Genomic DNA, 18,888 nt, shown 5'->3' on the forward strand with positions numbered 1-18,888 from the left:
AAAGAGGGGCAGTGGGAGGGCTCGGGCGCCCTCCACCCCCAGCCCCTCATGCCTCGCCCGGGGTCAGTGAGGCCGGCTGCTGGACTCTGAGGGCTGCCGCTGGCGGGGAGGAGTGTAGCCATTCAGGTAGCCGTTGCTCTGGCGTTTGCTGAGTCCTCCATTAAGAATGTCCTGGATGTGCTGCACTATCAGGTTTATGGCCACTGTGAGCAAAAGGAAGGGAAAGACACAGGGGAGAGATTGCATTAGGATCACTGCAAATGAACTAGAGCCAAGCCAGACATGATGACCTAGCTGTCTCCCCTGCTCCTATCCCCTCTTATCAAGTGGTGGGGAGCTGCAACCCTGCAGGGAGGAGCTGCCCTGCTGGGACTTCATCCCTCTGCCCTGGCTGAGCCCAGCACTCAAGCCAGTATGGTCAGGCTGATTCCAGCCAGGTGAAGACATGGCTGTCCCAGTTGCACGTCTGGCCTTGGAGAAGCACATTTCCCTTTGTGTGGGATGAACCAGGAGTTTGCCTGGAGGCACTGCACATAGATGGGCTCCCAGGCTTGATCAGAGGAGCACAAACGCCTAGTCATTAATGCTCCAGGCAGGAGCAAAGGGAAGAAGCTCATCTCAGCACGTGTGGTAACAGCACTCTCTTGGGTGGCAGTGGCCTGAGTCACCTCCGTGGCAGGTCCTGCTGCCTCTTACCTAACTCCGCCACAACAGCAACAGCCCAAAGTCAGCTGCCAGAACGTAACAGCAGGGTCTGGGTCCACTCACCTTCATTATCTGCTCCTCTGGGAATGATCACGTCAGCATACTTCTTGGTCTGGGAGGAGAGAGAGCACTGTGTTACAGGGAAAGTGGAGAGCCACCAAGCTAGGGCATTGTCCCTGCTTCCTGGGGCAGGTCCTTGCCCTCCCCTTGCCAAACCCAAACCCGCTGGGAGGTATGTCGTTGCTGAGAATACATTTTGGATGCTCTTATTTGTCTTCAGCTCTGTGTTTTGAGGGCCATGCTTTGCACCTTGACTCCATTTTCATGAGCTCATACAGATTCCAGTAAGAGGCAGTAAGAGCCACCCTAACAAAACCTGAAATTAAAAAGCCTCATGATCGCAAGACTCCAGCAGCTGATGCTTTTGGGAACAACCTCCCCCCTGAATCCAGCCAGACTTGGTACAAGAGCAAGAGTTGGCATGCCCAGGCTGTGTGGACATGAGGGGGACAGCCACGTGATCTGCTTGGGATGTGGGGAGAATTTTCTACCAGCATTGCTTGCAAAAAAGGTCTGATTCAGGACACCAGTCCTGACCTATTTTCACCTGCAGGTGCCAGTCTCAGTTTCCTCCCCTATTTGTGTCAGCTTTTACAGCTGATCAGCTTCCTGACGGCCAAGCTCTACCATCAGTAAACAAGCCAGCCTGCTGGGTGAAGGGTGTCATCTGACACCTCCAGGTGCTTCCAACCATATCAAAAATCACCAGGACATGCTGGATCATTTCAGTGCTGGACCACCTGGACCAGAACTGGTTTTGGAGTTGAGTAACAGCAACAGTGGGTGCTGAGCCTGCTCAACATCCACACGCAATTGCTCTGCAGCTGAGCCCACCACCAGGTTGGACGAGGGAGCATACCACTGCAAAGCTGGTGGGTAGGGACAAAGCAGCTTTTTTCTACCGTCCTTGTTTCACATTTTGTCCTCCTACAGACTCTTCAACAGAAGAGACTAATGCAGCATCTGCTGCTTTGCAAAGCTGCAGATTTACCTTGCTGGGGTCTTGCAAGGAGGGGAGCCACCAAGCTGGACCTGCCTCAGGAAAAGCCTTTTGGGATTACACTGTAATTGGACCTTGGGCCACAGAGCCACAACTGAGGGAGACAGGGAAAAGGGTGCTGTCCAGGAGCCAGGAGAAGATCTTGTAGCACAGAGAGAATCAGCCCCTCTTATGGGAAGGGGCAGAGCTGGCCACATAGACAGGCACAGAGATGTTCCTGAGGCTGGAGGCACAGGTTCAATTCCTGCCTGTGGCGCTGGCCAGCAGCTCCCAGGCTGCAGGACTCTGCTGGCTCAGTTCCTCCAGAATAAGAAGAAATTCCTCATATAACTACCATATCTGCTTGAAAAGCCTTGAGAACCGAGGCACAGGCTCCTCTCCATGACAGCCAGGAGAAGTGTGCGATGGCTAGTCCTGCAAATGTGCTATTTCACCTGCAAGTTCCGCAGGACTGCAGTGGTCTCCCGCATGCAAAGTCCCTGTCTGCTAGGGAGCCTTGCCTCGGTTATCAGCTCCCAAAGTAGCTTCCTTGCTCCAGGCAGACCTTGCAACCCTGGCCCTGAGCGAGGTCTGCCTGCTCTACACCTTGGCCTCTCACCAGCCAGGAAACGCAACCTGCAAGGCCACATCCCGCAGCACAGAGCGAAGGATGAAGCTCCCCTGCTCTACCAAGCATCCAGCCAGCAAGAAGCCAGCAGCACTGCAGGGTGAAAAGGGCAGGCAGGACAGCACAGAACAGGAGGCAGACACAGCAGATGCTGCCTGGGGGCAGGGATCTCCCCTTCCCCCGGCCAAGGATCATCGCTCCTGGGGCTGGCATCTGCTGAGCTGCCTGGTGTTGGTTTGTCAGACCCTGTGCAGGGAGGGATTTCTCCTGCCGTGTCAGCCTTCCCACAGGGGAGGGTGATCTCACCAGAAAGGCAGTGGCTGTATAAATAGTCCCCATCTCGCCCTGCCCCGGCCAGCACTGGCATCCCCATTTTTGCCAGTGCCTGCAGGGAGGGAGCAAGGTGAGGCAGGCTGACCTGAGCTCTGGGGCACAAAATGCTCCTGTCTGAGGAGCTGGGCAGGGTATGAGCCATTTTTGGCAGACTCCCATGGGTGTCACTCCCCTTACTTACTGGCAAACAGAACTCCTCAAAGGCAGGCTTGACGAAGGTGATGTACTGAGATAAGATCTGCTCGAGGTCCCTGCCTCGCTCACTGATGTCTCGTAGCACTGCGGGGAAGATGTAAGGCACAGTCAGGAGCTGAGACATGAATTGCTCCATCCCCCTTCCCTTCAGTACAGCCTTTGGCCAGCCACCCGGGTATTTTGCCTGAGGTCTCTGTTTCTGGAAGCTACTGCCCACATGTCCAAGCACACCCCAGCCCAGCTACACGCTTTTAACCTGCTTCCAAGCCTTCCCAGGAGCCAAGGGCTGGCTGACCTGACCAAGGGCTTTTCTTGGCCTCCCTCCCTTCTCAGCTCTGCAAGCACATTCCAGCTGTAACCAGTGCCACCCCAGTCCTGACTGTTCCCAGCCTCAGCCCTTCCATCCCTCCTGTCACTCTGTCCTGCCCTTGGCCTAAGGATGGGGCATTCTCCCACTTGTCCCAGTGCAAAGGTGCCCAAGGAATAGAAAAAGCAGTGGGGTTCACCCATACACACGTTAAGGCGCAGTTTAACTCAGGTCTGCAGAGGTGAGGAGAGTAAAACTCACCCACCTGCCCAGCTCTGCCAGGGTCCTTGTGCTGTCCTTGGCTGAGTGGGATGGGAAGGTGAAGCAGGCTCCCACAACGAGAGGCTGAGGGGGTGCTTGGAGGAGATCAGCTCAGGAGGAAGCCAGGAGGCAGGAGAGCAAGCTGGTCTCCTGCTTGTTCTGCCATTTGGGCCTTACATCCTGTTTGCCCGAGGTATTTGGGCCACTGCCATCTCCGGTCTGAAGCCACTTCAGCGTGGAAAAGTGCCCCAGTTCAGCAGGAATTCAATCCACGGGTAAGAGCCAAAACAGCGCTGTGGCCAAGCAGACAGCTCTTGGCTCTCCCCAAGGGGCTGGCTGGCTTCTCCCCAGCACGCTAGCACCTGGCACTGCGTTCAGAGCGAGCCTTCTCCACGTGCCAAGCAGAGCTGAGCCACAGCACTGCCAGTCTGCGTGACCTGCTCGGCAGCCAGTGCCCATGTGCTTGCAGGGTCAGGACAGTGCTGTTCTCCCAGTGCTGGTTTGGCACTGTCCCCATGGCTCTGTTTGCCCTCGGCCAGCAGCTTTGCAGCATGCCCTTTCACAGCCCCGCGCAGGGGAGGTGATGGGGGGAAGAAAGGGCTGGCAGCAGGATTTGTGCCAGCTCCCTGCCTGCTCCAGGAAAGGCTCAGCCCAGCCCAGGCTGCTCTAGCCAGCTCCTTGCCTTCTCCAGAGAGCGGGAGCAAGCCCCAGCTCAAACAATACAGAAAAACAGGCAAGGAAAATAAAACAGAGAGACTTTTGTTTCCCAGGTCCCACACCCTGTTTGTTGGCTGCTCTGGGGTGGAGAAGGAGCATAGTGAGGGTGTGTTTGCAGCACACCCGGCCTGGGATGGCATGCGGGAGGCCTGCAGACTGCATAGGGTGAGTGCCCAGGCTGCAGGGGCTGGTCCTGACAGGGCAAAACTGTCCTGCCTGCTCCCAGGACAGACCACAGCAGGGCCATCACCCCATGGACAAACACGAGTCAAGCACCCACTGTCTTGTCCCTGGCCCCAAAGCAACAGGTCCCAGCAACGCAGGCTAAGACCATGCACCCTATCTGGAGGTATCACCCTCTACTTGCAGGGCAGGCAAATGCCCAAGGATGGATCGGCACCCGTCCAGAGCCAGAAGGCAGACATGACTCAAATCGGGCCCAAAACATGCATGTGACACCCGACTTAGTCTTTGTTTTACAGAAGCTGGCCAAGAACAGGGCAGCAAGGGACCATAGCCAGAATCAGCTTTGCACAGATCAGGCTGTTTGAGGCACCTGACAGACCTTGCCCCTTGTGCTCTGTTAGCAGCATTTTTCTTGGGAGAGGTGCTGAGATGAGGACAGTGTGAGTTGCACATACTGAACCCCAGCGCTATTGATTAACTGAGCTGTCAGCTACATTTCCAGGAACCTCATCTCCTGCTGCTGCCCAGCTGAAAAGTCCATTGCTGCAACTCTTCAGGACTTCTGGGAGAGCAAGATGACTCAGAGCCATGTCGCAAAGCAACACCCCAACTTTTGCTACAAGCTACCTCCAGCTATGTTTCAGGGACACAATTATACCTTCAGCACCTCACACGCAGGCTCTCCTTTCCCAGAAAGGCCAGGGAGACATACAGTAAACAGATTTGCTGCTGCAGTGGTCCTACCAACTGCTGACAGCAGGCCAGGAGACTGACAAATAGTCAGTTCCCTACCAGGAGGCCGATGAGTTGCCCTAACTAGGAGACACCAGCACCTCAACCAGCCTAGCTGCCCATTTGCAAAGCTTTAGTGATTGATGGTGGGTGGGAGAAATACCCCAAGAATGGCCTGGGCCCATGAGGCTCAGGACCCCATCCAACAGCTGCAGCACAACAGGGTTTAGCTCTGTATTGTGGTCGGCAGCTGTATGGTCTCAGTTCCCAGTCAATGGGATCTCAACCAGTTTTCAAGCCCTGAGTTATGTACCAAGTCCGAAGTGACTGAACCACACACTCCAGAGTACGATTGGGATGCACACAGAGTCATGTGGCGCTGCAAATGCACAAGGCAATGCCTTGCCTTCAGACAGCTGATACAGGGCACTGCCAAAAACATGTGCTACCCCATGGCTGAGTGTGAACCCAAGTTCCTGCACAGCACAGTTTGCTTAAGCGATAAGGTTCAGATTGCAGGATCTTGCAAATGCATATCTATGACCTGCTAATACGTCTCCCTGCAATGACTGTGCTGTCACCTCCCTGGATGAGTCATGCAAGAACAGTGGGCAGGGTCAAGAAGGATGCGTAAAAAAGAGCACTGATGACATCCTAACAGCGGAGGAGGCTGTGTATCTGTCTGACAGCAGGAGGGCAGGCAAGACCAGTTCTGTCACAGAGTGGAACAGTCCCATGCACACAAGCAGTCCCAGGCTGACGCACTGAGACACACTCCTCTCATCACAGCACAGAGGTCTGAATGGGACCTCTCCTCTAAGTCACCTTCTGCATCCCCAGACACCCTGTGGAGGCTGTCAGAGCCAGGCAGGGGTAGGAACAGTTCAGACAGAACTGAATTCTGCCCCAGGAGTCCCCAGATTCTTTCTTAGTCATCCAGGAGACTCAGGTGCTACATGAGGGACCCCACTCCTAAAGGCTGCTTTGAAATGAACTGCATCTCAAACCACGCACACCCTGCAGAGCTGGAGTCCCTCCTATGTCAGCTGGCAACCTATAGCCAAGCCAGCTGAACATGGGGAGTCCTAGAGAGGGATATTCTGGTTTCTAGGGCTCTTTGCCCCCAAAACCCATCACCCCAGTGCCAAGTACCACAAAGAGGCTCCACGTTGCACTGGCTGTGCTTGTACAAACCAAGATGTAAAACCAAACTCCCTACCTGTATCATCCACGATGGACACCCTCACACCTAAATGCCATCCTCGGAGCACACCCATACCCCAGGTCCTGAGCAGATCCATCAAGCACTGCCTTCTGATTGAGCTGTTGAGCCGCTTTGCCGTGCCCATTGCACCCTTCCCTGCTGATCGGCAATAGCTGTCATTCAGCTGATGGCACAGGGCTGGTGCCACAGGGCCATGTGAGGACACAGCACACTCAGTAGTCACACTGCTGAATGCAAAGGAGGAATCCCAGACAAAGCAGCAAAAACCTCACTGAATCCTAAGAGACACGGAGCAAGGTGCTCCCCGCTGCCATAAGCTGCCCTATGTGACATGCTGCACTGGGGAGGAAAAGCTCCCTGGCTCTTTGCTAGCAGCAGCGCAGCTTTGTGCCAGTTCCAGTTCTGCTCTGGTCACTGTCACCTGCCTCTGAGACCAGCTGCCCAAATCAGTTAAGTGACATTTCTGTCCCTGCTGCACAAGGCATGTTCGGGCCTCACCTCTGCGGGACAGCCGAGTGTCCGCATCCGTGTCCACGAAGAGCTTCATGCGGAAGAGATCCCGCACCTCCTGGCTGTAGAAGGCCAGAATGCCTTCGAAGAGCACCACGTCGGCAGGGTAGACAGTCACCGTCTCCTCTTTCCTAGCAGAGGGAAGGAGAGTCAAAATATGCTGGTGGGGGAAAACAAGCTAAGAGAGGTGGGGGGAAACAGCGGTGCTCCTAGGCACTGCTCCAACCCTGGGACATCACTGCTGCACCAGGGGCATGACTGAGGAGAGGGCAGACCTACCCCACCGCGGTGAAGGGAATCCAAGGCATACGTACGCTTCCTAGAAGGACAAACGGCAGAGCAGGAAGCAGACTAGCCCTTCTCCCCCCACCTCGGCCAGCTGCTGCTTGCAAGTGCTATGTGCCAAGCCGTAAAGCCTAGAAAGCCTATGCATGGGGCTTGACCCATGGGAACCTGCCAGGGCCAGTTCTGCTCCCCTGGGAACCAGGCAGCACTCCACTGACACCACAGCGCTTTTGTGGGAAATGGAGCAAGGTCACACCATCCACGACCAACACAGGCATGCAAAAACAAGCTGAACATGTGCAAGGGAAGAGTTACAGGAGCAAGAACTGTCATCCTCCTCCTTTCCTGGCAGTGCCGGGCTGTTTGAGCCTGGAATACTTGTTAAAACTGCAAACACAGAGTTTATGGGGAGAGGAATTGTGGCTGGGGAAGAAAAGGGGAGCCATAACCCCCTTCCACTGATGCCTAGATGTTGCTGGATGCAACTGCATGGCTGCGCAGCTTTCCAGACCCTCAGACTGCGCCTGTATCTGCCCTGGATCCTCTAACCAAGGGGTTTGGAGTAGTTAGCATTGAAACTTTTGGCTGGCACGTTAGGTGCCTAAGAGTTGGCACAAGCGGAGAGGCAGGCGGTTTGGGCTGGCAAGGCTGCATGCTGCACCGCAGGGCGTTAGCAGAGGCACAGCAAGGCAGGGGCAGCTGTTAGACCTGGAGTGGGAGACAAAGTCATAGACAGGAATCTGGACCGTCTTCCCTTCCGTGATCTCTTTGAGCGTTTTCACGATCAGCTCGTTGTCAAAGGCATCTGAGGAGAGAGGAAACGTTACCCGAGGCAGCTTTGCAACCCCTCCCACCCACCAGATGCTGAGCTTAGCCTAGCCAGAGCCACTGGCACTCCGCACTGGGGACAGACAGACACACAGACTTGGGAGGAAAGCCCTGCACGTCCCCATGGGCGTAGCAAGGCCCAGCTCTCCCAGAGCCCCTGGGGCTTCACTGCTTTGCACCAGCCTGGGATCTGGCCCACAGAGATCAATACCGTCCTTGTATGGTAGTGCTGACAGCCTGAGCTTGGGAAGGCATCTCCTCTGGGGCTCCAGCCCTCAGAGAGACTGGAGCAGTGTTTCAGCCTCAAGCTGCCGGACAGACAGGGCTCTGTTTGCTCAGTGCTTGCTGCCTCCAGCCATTGTCCTCGTAGGGACGAAAGGACGGTGGCTCTGAAATTTCCACACCAAGCCCGGAGATGGTTCAAAGAGCCCCTGCTGTAGCAACAGGGCACAGCCCGTTCAGTGGAGCGGTTTGCAGAGCAGCTGCGCAAGACGGTTCCCTCCTTGAAGGAGGGACACAGAGCTCCTGGCTCCAGGGGGCTGTGCCAGGCCAGATCTCCCTGGTCCCGACCCAGCCGCACCAGAAAGGTTTTCAAACTGGGGGATGTTTTTGCAGGGAGAAGAGGAGCATCTTAAGGAGTTTGAGGGTTCACAACCTGCCCTTTCTCATCCCAAACACTCCACCCCAGAGGCAGTTTCTTTCCCAAGAGAGACAGAGGTTGTACTGCAGGGAAAACAGGTGGGCCCCAGCCACCCTGCCAGGGATGCACCCAGCTCCAGAAGAGCTTAACTAAGCCACCCACTCCTGCCCCATGCAGAGACAGAGTCCCACTGTCCATGCAAGGCTCTTTGCTGGTGGAGCAGAGGGTCCCGCTCCAGCCCTCGCCTCTCACTGCACAGCAGAACCCCGGTGCTGTTCTCCATTCACCTGGGTGGTCAAAATTGAACTGGCCTTTGAGCGCTTTGGATTTCTGCTCTGAGGTGAGGACCCGGTAGAAGCTGTCTTGGCTCACAATCACCACCTGCTTCTGGCGGTAGTCCACCTCATTCTGGCCCAGCAGCTGGACAATCTTGGAGCATACTGAGGACTGAGAAAGGAACAGCAAAGGAGGCAAGTCAGCGGCAAGTGGTGTCTGAGCCACGCAGGGAGGATGCCCTCAGGTAACAGCCATTCCTGGGTGCATGGGGCACTGCTTGGTGGACCTCCAGCCAAGACTTCATGGTCCCCTCAAAGGCACAGCCCAAAGCCACTGAGGGGAAAGTGCTCCAGGGGCATCACCGTGGGGCCCTTCAGTGTGAAAGCAGCACCAAGCTTGCTCCCTGCCTCCCTCTCCTCCATCCCTATGGCCTGCCCACAGCTCCTATTCTGGGCACAAGCTGTAGCAGTTGGCTGCTGCCTGGGTTCAGCCGCACCCCCAGGGCCCCCATGGCCAGCTCCAGCCTGCCCAGCAGCTCCCCAGGGAGCAGAGCTGTGTGTGGCACCAGGGTTGAGCCTCCTCCCTGGGAGGCAGCCTCAGTGCCTTGGTTCCCCCAGCCCTGGTCGAGCCCAGAAACTCCACCACTGCACGGGCAGGAAGGGAGAGCCAGGTTGTTTTCATACTCTAAATAAAGTCCAGGATGAAAAGACACCAGAAGGAGAGCTCTGGGACTTTATCAGGGATCTCTGCCACAGCTGCCAGGGCTGAGAGGAGCAGCCACAAGCATATCCTGGTGCCTCTTGGCACAGTAAGGCTAAGGGCACTGTGGAACCAGCGGCTGAAGAGCCACGTGGCTCTGGCTGCCAGTGCAAGATCCCCACAAGCACTGCTGGCACAAAAGCCAGCACCCCGCACACCACGTAGAGCAGGCTGAGTGCCAGTGGCCAGCATCGGCTCTCTGCTGGCACTGCAGCAGGCACCAGCTGCATGGCCGAGGGTCACGCCGGACCCTGCCATCACAACACAAATCAGAGCACAGCTTGGGGGACAAATCCCAAAGCCTGCTTCAGTCCCTTCTCCTTAGTCATACAAGTCCTTGGCCACTGTGCAACACAGTGGTGTAACTGCATCACGAACTGGCAGCCAGCACGTCTGCCCCGGCCAGCGAGAGCCAAGGTCAGGCCGGTGGAGGAGTGCTCTGCTGCCTGCAGGAGCCCTGCACGCCAGCCCCACTCCTGCCCTGTGGCATCCACTGTTTAAGGAGAAGGGAGTGCTCCTGGTGCCAAACTGAGCTGCTTCACCTCCTGCGAATCATGCTTGCTGCAGATGCCCATCTGAGCCACTCCTGGCCTCGGTTACCACAAATACTCTCTGCTGAGCGCTCTGCTTTGCAAAGCTGCCTTCTCACAGCCTGCCCATGGCTCTTTCCATGCTCCCACCTCCCCACCGGCTCAACCATCTGCTCCATACCTGGCTGGCAACCCTCAGATGCAGAGCTGAAGACAGTGGTGGTGAGAGGGAACAGGGAGGGGAAGGCATGCCTGGCAGAGGAGGTCACCCCAGCAGGCAGAGGGCAAGGCTGTTTGCCTGAGAAGCTGGAAGATTTGACGGCACTCCTGTCCCCAGAGACCATCTCTTCCCCTCCAGGCCAGGCTGACCTGACTTGGCTGTGACCACTGTGCTGTGAGTCAGCCCCAGCCCAGCTGGAGAGCCTCTGCACACAGCACTGCTGCAGAGCGAACCGGCTTGGGCTGCCTGACAGCAGTCCTTGCAGCCCTGGGCACAAGCTTGGGTTTTGGGTCAGGGATGGGGTCTCCCTGAGCATCCCACCTTCTCCTGCCTCTCACAGCTGACAAATTGTGCTTCCCGAGCCACGTCAGCAGCCCTGCCCTTGCAGCAAGCTGCTACCACACAGAAAGAAGCCCTGCAAGTCAGTGCCAGTCACTTGGCCTTTGGCACACGCAGACACAAAGCTGAAGTCCATTCTCCTTTTCCTCTGTTTTCCCACTCCCCACATCCTTCTCCAGCCTGTGTCAGCCCTATTGCTTATCCAGCTGTATCCCATAGGTTTTGCAAAAACAGGGCGTGCACAGTGCCTCTCCTCCACTTTTCGTCCCTTGCTGTCTCCCCCAGCTGCTGCTGCCTTTCTGTGCTGCCCGTGCAGCGAGGAGACGGCGCAGCAAGGTTCAGTCTTGGCCACAGCTGCCGAGGACACCAAACTTCCCAGGCCCTTTGCAATTAGGAATAAATCACCTTCCAGCTCAGCCACCCAGGCAGATCCCCAGCCTGTAGATCAGTAGGCTCCATACAGATCTGCACCAGAAACTGCTCTCCCCGGCCCGGGGGAAGGAGCAGGGCTCCTTTACTTTGGATAAGTGAAAGCAACACAGCAGTTGCACTCACACTCTCTCCTTGGACCTCAGCACACAGATGGACAATAAAACCATTTCAGGGCATCAGACAGTTCCAGCCAGTCTTTCCTCTGCCTCATGCACACTAATCCCTGATCTACTGATCCTGGAAAGTGGGGAAAAGAGTCCCCATCAGCTCTGAAAATCACCCTCCTGTTTCATGCCCCACAACTCGAGACATCCGATGGTGAGAAAAAAAACAAGGAGAAAGTAGCCCTCAGCAGCTGGAGACAGGAACGTAAGTCCTGGCTCACACGTACGTCCTCCCACAGAGTCCCAGAATGAGGATCAGAGCGTATCCCGGATGCATTTACCATCCAGTGCTCTAGGGTGGCAAGTGCCTCTTGCAGAAGCATCCAGGCAGATGCTATGGACCCTTCCCTTTTCTCTGGTGGGCTTTGGAGAGCTATCAGAAGTGGTGGAGAAAGATGATCACAAGGACATCCTGCTCTCAGCACAGAGCTCAGATCCAGTGTACTGTGTTGCCCAGGTGGGCAGGGCTGTCACCTCTGGGCTCTGCAAAGAGGCACACGTGTCACCTTGGTCCCGCAGAAGGCAGCTGTGGGCCAGGGCACTGCTCGCACGCAATACCTGCATAACTGCAGTGGGACAGAGGGACAGCAGGGGACACTGCATGTTCCTCCAACCCAAGGGTTGCATTCAGCTTGCCTTAGTGGGGCAGCAAACCTCAGCAAGGACTCCTGCAGCTTTCTCTTTGAGGCTGGTAAGAAATAACGACCAACTCAGGTCTAAGTGAAGAAGGTTTTTCCTTTCCCCACAATCCCTTGTGATGGAAACAAGAATGGTTCATGAGGGGCATTCCCTGATGCCAGTCTGAATACCTTCTACAGCTGGACAAGCAGATTTTCCCCTTGGTCAATAAACACCCTATGTTAAGGAGGATGAAAAATCAGAAACACAGAGGTTAAACTCCCCTACGCAGTGGGAACAGAAACTCCCAGCCTCAGGAAGCATCCCTCCAAATGAATGATGCATGTCCCCTGCTTAAACCCCCTTCTCCCAAACCAGCACTGCATACGTACATGTGACTGATGTTAATCAGAGGTGTGAAAAATGCACTAATAACTGGAATTGATAGTGGTTAGGCTCTGGGGAAGTCTGCAGGTGCCCAGAAAGACCAAGACCAAAGCATGACTGCGAAGTACCGTGCCGGGCTGCAACCGGCCTGGATGCACGGTAACCCAGGGGATGCATGGTGCTGACACATGCACTTGAAGGGACAACCTAGGCTCCGATTCCTTCCTTTGCCAACTCCTAACTGCCTGGCTCCTACCAGCAACCGCTTCTCCCAAGGGTGAAGACGACAATTGTTTCTTCCCTGAGAAGGCCAGGACTGCAGAGGCAAATGGAGGATGACTTGAGGAAGATGACATGATGCTACAGATGAATGCCAACACAGAAATTCTGAGATTTGAGTCCCATCCCTAGCTCTGCCCTGCATAACACATCCCATCTGCAGGAAGATGAGAGACATGACAGGGCTCCTTGCCTCCGCTCAGCCCATTTCCCAGATCTACATTGTCCGTGCACACCTCGCCATGACCCAAAGCAAACGCTGATGGTGATTCAGCCGCAGTGCACTCCCGGCAACAGGATGCTTTCTCAAGCAAGCGCCTTCCCCTCCTCCAGAACTTGTTTAAATATAGACAGGACACAGCAGCCTCCGAACCTCCATGGTTGCCAAGCGGATCTTTCCCACGTTAGCCACATGAAACCGATGCAGGACTTTCCAAGCATGCAGGCAGGGAGCCCCGGCCTCTCTGCCATCGTTCATGACTTTCCACGTGCTGCAGTGAGAGGAACTCAGCTCCAGGTTCGAGCAAACTGGCTGCGACCTACTGAGCTGCACTCCCCCAGGCTTTGTGCTAGAGCTGCTCCCTGGGAAAGCTGTGCAAACCAACCCACACCACACACAGACAGCTGAGAGGGAGATATCTGCACACCACAGTGCAAGAAGGGAGCTCAGAGATGTTATTCCCGCACAGAAGTAGTTGCAGCTCCCCTTGCAGGTTTCCTCCTCTGAGCCAAGCACACAAATAACCAGTGTTTAAGGACAAAGTACAGCTTTATTCTGCTGGGAGGGGAAGATGCAGAGGGGAGCTGGGGAAAAACTCCAGCCTATTTTCCCAGAAGGAGAGAGGTGGTGCACAGGGGAAGAAACTCAACAGATGGGTGTTTGGAGCCCTACCCCTCACATTTATTTGAAAGATATTAATTACATTACATATTTAATTTATATTCACTCATGGCCTATAGCCAGCTGCTCAGATATTCTTCAGGAGTTGACTAATTCCCCAATATTATTATGCAGATTATCCCACAATCCCTCTTGGGTATCTCTGATCAGCCAGTGAATTATGACTTCAGATGGGTATTAGAGAGAAAACTGATGGACAGTGCTACAGTTAACCACCATGAGAAGGTACCGGGCACGACACAGCTGATGCTTTCAGCCTCAGGTTTGCTGTGGCAGACAGGGCAGTACAGGCACCTCTGCCTCAGCTGGTAAGGCCTGTCCTGGGCTAGGAAGAATCCATAAGCCTCGTGCATGTGGATATGCCAAAACCCACTCGCTCAGAGCAGTCCAACCATCCCCAGGGAGCCTGGCACTGCAGAGGGATGTCTACACTGAGCTGCTCACTAGGCTCCCAATACAGCAGCAGCGAGGACCTCCCATCCTCCCAAGGACTCTAGACCTAGCAAAAGTGACTTATGCCAGATAAAGTGATTCCAGCCCTAAAGAAATACTGACGCTGCCAGTCCCCTTGGGAGCAGGTAAAGGGAGAAGGGCTGTGCAAGAAGCAAGACCTACCAGGAAAGGCACGTGCTGGGCTCCAGTGTGGAAGGAAGAAAGGCACAGACTCCTGCCACCGCTGCAGGCTGCTCACCCTGAGCCAAGACGCTGCTCACCATGAGGACAGTCCTCCCCAGCAGAGCAATGCCCTTGGCCCACAACAAATGCTACAGCCAGCAGCAAGGACATACTGTAGCAGTCACGTCCCACCTCCCACCAAGGAGAGGAGCCCAGAGGTTCTATCTACAGACATTACTGCCACAACCCCCTTCCTGTAGGATCTGGATGTGAACAGGCTTGGCAAGGTCTGTCGATAGCTTTGCATCCACAGGAGCCTGGCTGGGGTGTCCTCATCGCATGCTTTTGGATAAAATAGTCTCTAGTTTTGGGATCTGGCAGGGTTTTCCCTAAGATCACATCAGGGACCACTGGGATTACTTGTTGCATTTCTCTGATGTCCCCGGTAGCATGGTTCCCTTTCCAGGCACCACAGGGAACTTTTACTCAATTGGGTCCTTGAAATCAGGAGCTGTAGCAATGCTGTCCTACTCTCTAGCTCATCTCCTGCAGTACACTAGTTGTGGATTTTGGTCTCTTCTTGTAAGGTTATGTTAATTATAGAGTATTAGGAAGTGCTTGGTGGACTGGGGTGACACACAGAACAGATACCAAATTGGGAAGGGTCCCACAGCATCTATTAAACGTCTGCTTGTGACTGCAGAGAGCTAGTTCATGACCCACGCAATCCTTTCCAGCCCTAATGGAGCACATCCGTATGGCAGCACTGGGACTGGAAATTTGCTATTCTCGTACCAAAAGCCTGGGCCTCCACCCAGAGCTTTCCCAGGCAGGTTCACCATTCCTGCCTTTCCCTTTGCGAGCCACAGGCCAACCAGTCCCAGACTGGGATAGCCAGGTTTCTGTTCACTCACCGTGGGACACTGTGCATGTGATCAGCAGTCCTGGGCCGGAGCATAAACAGGCACACACAAACACAGAGGATCTGAACACAGATTACACATGGGGAGGAAAACAACCCTCCTAACACAATCCCTCCCAATCCACCGGTTTTAGATGCAGGATATTTTTCTTGAGCCCCTACCGCAAACTCCCTAGCCTGGAGCTGGCTGAGCCCACGGGACTACAGTAAGCAGGCTCCATAACGAACTCGCACATATACAGTCAGTAACAGGAACGGGCTGGCCCGTCAAAACATCCTGTGTATCAGTCTGATCAGGGGCTGGCACAGAATAAGTTCTACTAGAAAGTTTGACGAGTCTCTAGCACGCACTGACACCAGCATTTAACAAGTCAGACCTTATGATTCAGGGCTCCTGCCAGCTGCAGGACATCACCAGGCAATGGTGTTGAACCAACACACAGCTGCTGCAATCCCTGCTAATCCCCCTCCTGTGCCTCCCCCCTGGGTCACTGCCAGGTCTCCCCTGGGCTTCTTTGCCTGGCATCCAGGTGGTGACATGGTGGCAGTGACCCCCCAGTTGCTGTGGCGGACCTCAGCCCTTGCTAGTGTAGGGGTCTGAGCTCTGTCATGCAAGAAGCCCCATGTGGAGAGGGAACTGCCTCATGCAGAGATGCGCTGCAGCTGGGGCCACTGCTTCCCTGGGAACCAACATGCTGGCTGTTCCACCCTGGCTGGGTGATACCAGCCTTCTTCAGCCTCCTGGCTAGCTCGCTCTTCTAGGCAGCCAGCTCAGCCTCAGACAGTGTTTTTGGTGTTTAAAGCAGAAGTGCCTAATGGATTAACAGTGAAGAATACACCTGGCTGAACACATGCTGCAATTTTAGCACTCTGCAGTCTGGAAACTCTCAGGCTGCATGTTCAAACAGACATTTCCAACCTTATGTGCTAACTAAAGATCCAAACAGTGCAGCCACCGGACCATGGTGACACCCGTATTCAGCCCTCACTAGTTTGAGGGCCAGGCAGCCAAGGAAAGCATTCAGCCCTCTGTAAACCTGTCTTTTCTTACAACCTCCTGTTGGAAGGTAGCAATCAGCACCTCACTTTGCAGCACATGGGAACAAGCAATTAATGCTTCAGCCTGAGCTCGAAGAGCTCTCCCCACCCCTGCAACCACCCCAGCACCAGATGCTTCCAATGCTGCTGGGAGCGAGCCACTCCAGCACTGCCGGCAGAGCTGCAGGGTTCCAGGAGCTAAGCTGAAGTGAGGACATGTGAAGAGCTTAAGGAGGTATTCCAACACTTTCCAGCTCATCCCAGTAGTCAGTTTGCTGACCTTTCCTCCAGCCCACAGCCTAGCTGCCTGCCTTGCATGCTGCAGTCCTTGGTAGTCAGGAATCTCTTGCGGGAGGGAAGGAAGAAGCTGTTAGCACAAAGACCATGGGCATAAGAAGGAAACAAGAGCTTTAGCAGAGCACTTGAAAGCATATAGGGTGGAAGAAAATGCTACAACCAGCCTTGGGAATCCCTCTGAGGAAATGAGGCGGTTGCAGTCCTCTCTGGCTTTAGCACCGGAGGGGGTCTTAATGCCATGTCATCTCCTCCACATCAGGAGACTGCAGCAAGCTTTGCCTGGGCTGCACAGTGCTTGGATTTCAGGGGACAGTGGGAGAAATGCTGCCTCCCAGCAAGCTGAGCCGGCACAAAACAGCCACCATACAGTTAGCACTGCTCTCGTAGAGGCTGCAGCATCACAGCCTGCCCAGGACCTCTGCGGCTCCCCGATTTTGCTCCCAACACAGTCCAGATTTCTTTTAAGAGCCAAACACAGGAGGACGCTCAGGTTTCTACCTCCTATTTGAGTACCGAAAGTTGCTCAAGCCTCTTTTGCTCACTAGGGAACAGCAGTCAGCCTTTGGATTTGAGTTCTCATCAATTTGCCTTTAAGAAATACCAGCCAAACACTCCCCCCAGCTCTTTGGGGAAGGCTGGCTGCTTCAGATGCCAGCTTCCCCAGGGCACCACGCGACACAACAAGTTGTGGCAAGCTACAAACAAGATCCCTTCCTTCCACAACCTGACTGTGCTGGTACACTGAGAGAGATGGGGGGGACTGCGGAGCCTTTTTCCCCCCCATCTTAGACTCAACAAAAGCAGCAGAGGGAGGAGCTGGGGGGGCCCTTGGAAGGCAAATGCCCTCCGTTATCTTTGTGCTGATGTGCTGCCAAAGGGGTGTGTTATGACAACAACCCTCAATTGGTGTGAAGGTGAGTCAGATGGATTTGCCGCTTTCCCAGTGGGAAAGGTGCCTGCTTCACTTTCCCTCTACAAGCACTTCATTTTCACCCAGAGCCAGCACACCAGAACGGCAGCCCCTGGGCTGTATTTTAGCTGCAGGCAAGCCTTTAGCTGAGCAAACCGCACCAGCCCCACCACTGCTTTCCCAGAGCGTGCTGCAGCACTCAGCATCGCCCAGTGCAGGGCACTGTCACTAGCCAAACAGGGGACAGCCCCATTGCACCCCTGCCTTGCAGCGGCATCAAATGTGAATTTGAGAGTCTGAGTGCACAAGCCCCAGGTCCTTTTTCCCTGTTGCTTCTCCTTGAGCAAGCGCTTTTTTTTTTTTGCCAGCATGTTTCTTGCAGCCTTTTCCCACAAACTTTGTACTGATCTGCTGGATTCCCTTCAATGGGCAGCACTGCATGCACAGAGGTTTTTAGCAGCCAGCAATCACTAAAGGGGGGGAAAATCAAAGCTGAGAGACAGGAAAAGCCAGTTAGAACATCTCCCTTGCTCGAAAGAACCATTTCCCTATTTTTTTTCCTAAGGCACCCTGCTGCTACTAAGCATTTTCACTTTGAAGTTGAGAACAACTGTGGTGTATTGTACTGTAATCACTGCTTTTACCTTGTGGGCCAGAGACACAGTGTTCAGAGACATAACAGTTCAGCAGTGCCAGACACAATGTTATTGGGACAGCTACAGAGAGGTAGACCCACGCATCAGAGAGCAGACAAACCCAGCGCATTTGAGTCACCAGGAGCTGTACTGCAGGAACAATCCAGCTTTGGTTCCTAATGGAGGAGATTGCATCCTCCCTCACCATCCCTCCCCTGTTATATCTGGATTTTTCCCCCTTGCAGTAGCAACAGCAGTCCAGGAATCAATAGGGTACTTGGAAACATATTCTTAAAACACTGTTATTATGGGCTGAGGTACAGCAGTTGGGTTATGCCATCCTTCAAGAGAAAAAGCCTCCCCCCCCCAAACACAAATCAACCCAGAGATATAAGGGTCTGTCTTCCTCCTGTGACAACCCACATTCAGTTTCCTCAGCAAGAAATATTTCAAAGGCATTGCTACTTCCAAATCTATTCATGCTCTCTGAAATGTCTCTTAAAGATGTAGGTAGAATGTCTGTGCTGCCCTGCCTAGGAGGGCTGATTAGCTGTGAATCTGGTTTTACTGCTCTTAAATAACAAAAAAAAAGTAATTTTCCTTTCATATTAGGATAGAAAGCAACCTACCTCAGGTTAAACAAATAAAGAAAAACCGACTGTATGAAATAACTAAAAAAAAAAGAAAAAAAAAAAGCCATAACGTTGCCGGAGCTGCCCTGAGCTGCAATTTGGGTGTAGCAGCCCTCCAGAGAAAACCCGCATTAACCCCGGCCGGAGCGGCTCTCCCCAGCGCGGCTGGCCCCGCAGCCCTCCGCCCCGCTCCTACCTGCCGCTGCCAAGGACCATCCCCTCCCGGGCGCAGCAAGGAGATCGTTCTGCCGCTGTGAGTCAGCATTTACTGCAGAATTTCCACTCCTGCTACCCCAAAGTTGGCCAGAAAAGGGCACCCCCATGCACGACCGACACCATAAAA

At 54.4% G+C, this 18,888-nt stretch overlaps 2 protein-coding genes across 2 annotated transcripts in view; one reads left to right on the top strand and one right to left on the bottom strand.

The window, feature by feature from the left end:
* Window positions 1-5: 5 nt before the first annotated feature.
* Window positions 6-9,856, bottom strand: UCK2 (uridine-cytidine kinase 2). Its single transcript, XM_009273311.2, has 7 exons — window positions 9,749-9,856; window positions 8,879-9,038; window positions 7,832-7,928; window positions 6,827-6,969; window positions 2,887-2,984; window positions 769-817; window positions 6-203 (listed from the first exon to the last, which is right to left on the bottom strand). Exons 1-7 carry the CDS (start codon window positions 9,854-9,856, stop codon window positions 64-66), a joined length of 795 nt encoding a protein of 264 aa, XP_009271586.2. The 3' UTR covers window positions 6-63.
* The window catches only part of TMCO1 (transmembrane and coiled-coil domains 1), a 33,460-nt gene continuing 24,426 nt past the window's right edge, over window positions 9,855-18,888 (top strand). The window contains exon 1 of the mRNA XM_009273282.1: window positions 9,855-9,864. Coding sequence (XP_009271557.1) covers window positions 9,855-9,864 — 10 coding nt within the window. The remainder of the gene's footprint in view (window positions 9,865-18,888) is intronic.

The sequence above is a fragment of the Aptenodytes forsteri genome, unplaced genomic scaffold (genome assembly GCF_000699145.1).
Source record: "Aptenodytes forsteri isolate BGI_AS27 unplaced genomic scaffold, ASM69914v1 Scaffold95, whole genome shotgun sequence".
Taxonomy (NCBI): domain Eukaryota; kingdom Metazoa; phylum Chordata; class Aves; order Sphenisciformes; family Spheniscidae; genus Aptenodytes; species Aptenodytes forsteri.

What these genes read in the sequence shown, in the direction of transcription:
- UCK2 (XM_009273311.2), bottom strand. Translation starts at nt 9,856, where the DNA reads ATGCAGCTGGTGCCTGCTGCAGTGCCAGCAGAGAGCCGATGCTGGCCA. An exon ending in CTTTTGTGCCAGCAGTGCTT is followed by an intron (nt 9,039 to 9,748) that starts GTGGGGATCTTG and finishes TTCCTTTCTCAG; the next exon opens with TCCTCAGTATGCTCCAAGAT. An exon ending in CAGAGGAGCAGATAATGAAG is followed by an intron (nt 204 to 768) that starts GTGAGTGGACCC and finishes TTTTGCTCACAG; the next exon opens with TGGCCATAAACCTGATAGTG.